This window comes from Anas platyrhynchos, chromosome 36 (assembly GCF_047663525.1).
Source record: "Anas platyrhynchos isolate ZD024472 breed Pekin duck chromosome 36, IASCAAS_PekinDuck_T2T, whole genome shotgun sequence".
NCBI lineage: Eukaryota > Metazoa > Chordata > Aves > Anseriformes > Anatidae > Anas > Anas platyrhynchos.
In genome coordinates, this window is record NC_092624.1 from 3,348,019 (window position 1) to 3,354,018 (window position 6,000).

Below are 6,000 nucleotides of genomic sequence, written 5' to 3' on the forward strand. Positions count from 1 at the left end.
GCTAGGTTAACGGTTGGACTTGATGATCTTAGAGGTCTTTTCCAACCTGAATCATTTTGTGATTCTATGATTCTATGTTCAGATGGAACCTGTTGAGTTCCAGTTTGTGTCCATTGCTTCTTTTCTCAGTCCAGAGGTAGCTGCATGTTAGCGATTACTGGGTGCAGCCAGCAAACATGGTGGAGTGCAGAATGGTCATGCTGGATGTTGCAGTGCCCCAAGGAGGGGCAGAAGAGGTTTAGGTTGGATATTAGGAAGAATAATTTTCTTTACTGAAGTTTTCTTTACTGAAAGGGTTGTTAGGCATTGGGATGGGCTGCCCAGGGAAGTGGTTGAGTCACCATCCCTGGAGGTCTTCAAAAGACATTTAGATGTAGAGCTTAGCGATACGGTTTAGTGGAGGACTTGTTGGTGTTAGGTCAGAGGCTGGACTGGGTGTTCTTGGAGGTCTCTTCCAACCTAGATAATTCTGTAATTCTGAGAAATGAGGGACAAGGAAGGGTTTCAAGGTACATCTCCTGTGCTTCTCGTAGAGTCAGCCAGCCACCACCAGGACTCCAGAGCTGGTTCCACAGAGCTGCGCCTGGTAAACGGCCCAAACCGCTGTGCCGGGAGAGTGGAGCTGCTGTATGGTCATGAGTGGGGAACCGTGTGTGATGATGACTGGAGCTTCACAGATGCCAAAGTCGTGTGTCGGCAGCTGGGCTGTGGGACGGCAGTCTCAGCTTATAGCTCAGCATACTTTGGCCAGGGAACAGGCCCCATTTGGCTAGACAACGTTCAGTGCAGTGGGACAGAAGCTTCCCTGTCTGAATGCCAGGCCAAGCCATGGGGAGTCAATAACTGTGACCACGGAGAAGATGCTGGAGTTGTGTGTGCAGGTAACCACTGGTAGATAATATCAGGCTTGATACCAGAAGAAGAAGTTCAGTGGAGGATGCTTGGCTCCAAGGACTAATGCCACTTTGACAGCATTAGCCAAGGGTGAAAGGGTGACCTCGTCCCCTCTCTTTTTTTTCTGAAATGCACTCCTTAGAACACAGGTCATCCTTTTGCAGTAAGTAAGGAGCAGCAGTGATGATGAGGGGTAGGTAGCATACAAAAAATATGCTGGTATGGGCAAAAAGAGCATACACCAAGGACAGAGGGAGAGCACAGGGCTGGGTGGCAGAACTGCTCCCCAGCAAGGTCCCAACCCTCTGTGCTATAGGACCAGCAGCTTACAAACTCATGGGCAAAAGTGAGGAGTCCTGGGGCCTTTTTGAAGAAAGGAAAGAAGCAAGGGGGTCTTCAGGAAGCTGGAGGTTGCTGGAGTCACCAAGCCAATGTTATAGGTTCCTGGATCCCTTAAAACCAGATTGCAGCAGCTTACAGGGACAGTTTGCTTGTGTTCATGTTGAACATGCATGGGCTTTGAGGTCACACAGTTGGTTCATCTACACACCTCAACAGGTTTGCATGGACATGAGAACCCTCTCAAGCAAAACACGGGGGAGTACCCCCTGGGGAAGGTGCTGAGGGCATGGGTGGCATGTGGATGTGCTTTCAGATCAGGTCTGATGCTCCTTTTCTCTCTCACCCTGTGCCACCAGAAGGCACAGCTGTCAAAGTGCCAGCTCAGCTGCGCCTGCAGAATGGCCCCAGCCGCTGCGCAGGAAGAGTGGAGGTGCTCCACGAGCATCAGTGGGGGACGGTGTGTGATGACGGCTGGAGCCTCAGCGAGGCCACGGTGGTGTGCCGACAGCTGAGCTGCGGGACGGCAGTCTCAGCTCCGGTTCTGGCTCACTTTGGGCCAGGGTCTGGCCGTGTCTGGCTGGATAACGTGAACTGCACCGGGGCTGAAGCCGCCCTCTCCGAGTGCCATGCCAGGCCATGGGGATCCAACGACTGTGACCACGGGGAGGATGCTGGAGTGGTGTGCTCAGGTGAGTCATGTTCATAAGTACTGTGCAGCTTGGGTGCAACCTGATCATGTCCTCAAAAGCCAGAAATGGGGGCTTTTTCCACACCCTGGTGAAAAAAATAAATAAATAATAATAATCAGAGAATGGTGTGAATGCCACACCAGGTGATGCTATTCCCTGTGCAAGACCTTAGGAAGGTTTTGTGCAGAAAGAAGCACAGTTAGAGAGCCATTCTCCTATCCCTTTCTGATAGCACTAGCTGCATAAACTCATCTGTCAGTGCCTCCTACCACTTTTTGTGGTGGGTATTGATCCCAATACCCTTTGTTGGGCACTGAATCCCAGGCTCTGTAGCTGTGGTCCCTTTTTATCTGAGCTGAGAATCTTTGTCAATGTAGAACATTTCCCAGGCCTCTTGAAAGGATGTTCTAGTTTTTTCCATGGCTCAATGCATTTCAAAGCCTGTCTGCAGCTGATGATCAGGTATGAACGTGCACTTTGCTCCCTCCTCAGACACGGACACATCGAGGCACCGTCTGCTGCGGCTGGTGAATGGATCGAACAGCTGCATTGGGAGAGTTGAGGTTCTTCACGACCAGAAGTGGGGGACCGTGTGTGATGACACGTGGGACATAAACGATGCTGCAGTTGTGTGCAGGGAGCTGGGCTGTGGGACGGCAATGTCAGCACCGGGCTCAGCTCATTTTGGGCAAGGGTCGGACCCCATTTGGCTGGACAATGTGCACTGCGTGGGGACAGAGTCAACCTTTGCGGAGTGCGGGCTGAAAAGCTGGGGAGAGCACAACTGTGGCCACAGTGAGGATGCCGGTGTGGTGTGCTCAGGTAAATCCACAGGGACCAGGGTGGGCCATCCAGGACAGGCTGAATTAATTCCTGTCCACTCAACATGGGGTTGGACACCAAAGCTGTCCTGCCTGAGACCTCACCCCCTCTGCTCTCTGCTGCAGGCACCAACCCCTTGCAGCTGCGGGTTAAGGATGGTCCAGGTCCCTGCTCAGGGCGTGTGGAGGTGCTGTACAATGCCACCTGGTACGGCGTCTGTGACAGTGACTGGAGCTTGCTGGAGGCGCAGGTGGTCTGCAAGCAGCTGGGCTGTGGGCCAGCACGGTCTGCACCCATCGGAGGCCAGTTCAGCCCAGAACATGGCCACGCTTTGCTGGAAGGGCTGAGCTGCCGCGGCTCAGAGAGTCTGCTCCTGGAGTGCCAGCATAGGAACATGGGTCCGGGGCAGTGCAAGCACGGCTTTGCAGCTGGAGTGGTGTGTACGGAGATGGAAGGTGAGTGCCAGGAACCTCTGTTGTCCTACTGCAGATGGCACCGCTCTTGCTGAACTAGTGGCCAACTTAGTGTCTAGGATGGGCAGAGCCAAGTAGCCACTGCAGTGATAACACACCGTGGGGTAACACTCCTGTCTCTGTGCCAGTCTTAGCAGAAGTGATGCCAGAAACCTCCCTGACAGAAACCATTAGATGGACAGGATGGAGGCACCTGGAGGAAAAAAGCTGTAGGTGATGGAGGGGGATTAATTAGGAGAAGGTGTGGATATCATGCTGATATGCTCCCTCAGAAAGTCTCCCTCCATGGGCAGGGAGAGACAATTCCTAATGCACAGAGATTTCTGTTAAGGTGCAGCCTCTTGCATCTAAACTAGTTCTGCCATGCCTTGCTGTATCCCACGTAGCATGGGTGTTTGGAAATGCCAAGGGTTCCCCTTGTGGATATGTTCTCTTGGCATTAATCCAAGTTGGGGGGTCCTTGCACCCATCCTACAAAAGTGGAGGGCAAGCCAACAGGGGTAAACCCCAGCCCCATGGAGTGCTGTGATGGAAGATGTTGAGAGTCCCCCAAAAATGTGCAGCAGAAAGGAAGGGTGAGCAGGAACCCTGAGGGATGGCGCAGGTCTGACCATCCAACCAAACTGCTCTGAGCTTAACTCTTTCCACAGATCTCACCCAGGCCTGCTCAGTGCTGTCGGGTCTGCTTGGCGTGGTGGCAACACTCTGTGGGATCCTGCTGGTCCTGTACCTGGTGAGGTGTGGAAGACAGGCTGGCCGCTCCCATGGTAAGAGCAGGACCTCTGTGCATGGTACATCTGGTGTCCCTACAGGGCTCATGGTGCTTTTGGCCTCACTTCTTGGGCTGGGGTTGGGGTTTGCACATTGTTGGTCTGTGCAACACTTCTTGGGTTGGGATTTGTACCCTCTGAACATCACCCTGCTCCTTTGTTTTACAGAAAAATCACAAGCAAAGAAGGTGGATGATGCCGGGACATCATCTGAGGCTTAGGTGGCCACACTCCTGGTAATGAAGGCAAGGCTCCCTAGGACCCCAGAAGGCAGCAAAGACACTGTTTTGTGGAGCCAGAGCAGAGCAGCCCTTCAAGGATCAGCAGAGATGATCTCCTCTGGCAGAGTCCTGTCTTGTGTGCCCTAAAGCCCCCGGCCCACTGCACTGAGCTTCTGGGGGTCCTACTTCCCCCACGGTCACACACAGCACCATAAATCCCCCAGTTTCCAAGCCAGGTCTTCTCAGAGTGATAACCCCTATCTGGTTCTCCAGGTAGGCTCCAGCATCCCAGCTCCATCTGCTTGCACAGATGCTTCATTCCCACCACTGCAATCCTGTGCCTTCACCCAACAGCCACCCCTTGCCATCACCCCAACAGTCATCATACTTTTTCCTCTAATCTCCCATGGAAATGGCTTCATGATCCAAGAAAAAGAGAGCACAATGCTCTACTGCACTGCACATAGCTAACTTTGCAAAAGGAGCAATGCACTTCGAAGTCTGTCCAGCATGGGCTGGGAAGTACCTCGTCTGTTGTATTTATTCAGTATAGTTTTGAATACCAGTAAAGTATCCTGAAACCTGAAAGAACAAGAATGAAATATTGTATGCATGTTCAGGGTTATGTAGTGACTTGGCCTGAAGTTTAGGCAAAGCGTATGTGATGAAAGAATGGGTTCTTTGGCTACAGAGGGAAGATTGGGTCACATATTGGAGACTGATGATTGCTAATTCTGGGTGAGATATGGTCCTGGCCAAAACCAAGGAAGGGTCTGTGGGTGGTCACACTCTTAATAGAGCAACCCATAAGTCAGGTGTGAGCCCCAAACCACCCACCACTTTGGTGAAGCCAGAGGGTCCCACGGTCAAGATTGGGGAACATCCCAGTGCCACAGGGAGGGAACAAATGACCACAAGCTTCATCAGATTGCGATGAAGCCACAGAGAAAGAAGCATTGTCTTAGGGACCAAAGAGCCTACTTGACATGGCAACATCTCAAATTAGCTGCTGGAAGAGGTAGAAAAAGCTGGCAAGGATTTCACCAGGTAGAAGACAAAGCAGGAAGAGAGGGGCCATTAGGTACATGCAGAAGAAGATGAGTATTTAGAGCACTGTGAGGTGCAGCTGAGGACATGACAATGAAATACAGAAGGCAGGAAACGGCATTGCAGGTTCTTTTCAGCAGTGGAGAGGGCTTGGGGAATTAAGCTAGACCTCCCATGCTCTCTGTTCAATGACAACGTTGCAGGATCTGTTCAGTCCTTCCAACAGCAAGGTTGCCTTTGCGAACTGGTGGGGCAACAGGGTCTTGTTATCCTCCTCTCCTGGATTCGGCTAGGATAGAGTTATTTTCCTCCTAGTAGTTGGTAGAGTGCTGTGTTTGGGATTTAGGGTGAGAATAATGTTGATAACATGCTGATGTTTCAAATGGTGCAGAGCAGTGCTTACTGAGCCAAGGGCTTTTCAGCTTCTCACACTGCCCTGCCAGCAGGCAGGCTGGGGGTGCAGCAGGAGCTGGGAGGGGACAGACCCAGGACAGCTGACCCAAACTGGCCAAAGGAGTATTCTGTACCATATGGGGTCATGTTGAACAATTAATACAGGGGGCTGGCCGGGGTTGGGGGACTGGCTGCTCAGGGATAGGCTGGGCATTGGTCAGCGGGTGGTGAGCAATTGCATTGTGCATCACTTGTTTTGTACACATTGTTAGGAGTATTATCATTATTATTATTATTATTATTTTCCTTTCTTTTCTGTCCTAATAAACTGTCTTTATCTCAACCTGCA

General features: G+C 51.7%; 1 protein-coding gene across 1 annotated transcript in view; it reads left to right on the forward strand.

Moving 5' to 3' along the window:
- The window catches only part of LOC119715110 (scavenger receptor cysteine-rich domain-containing protein DMBT1-like), a 28,595-nt gene extending 22,595 nt beyond the window's left edge, over positions 1-6,000 (forward strand). The window contains exons 13-18 of the mRNA XM_072032092.1: positions 534-881; positions 1,593-1,925; positions 2,418-2,747; positions 2,873-3,202; positions 3,871-3,987; positions 4,159-6,000. Of these exons, the coding sequence (XP_071888193.1) occupies positions 534-881; positions 1,593-1,925; positions 2,418-2,747; positions 2,873-3,202; positions 3,871-3,987; positions 4,159-4,211 (1,511 nt within the window). The 3' untranslated portion in view covers positions 4,212-6,000. The remainder of the gene's footprint in view (positions 1-533; positions 882-1,592; positions 1,926-2,417; positions 2,748-2,872; positions 3,203-3,870; positions 3,988-4,158) is intronic.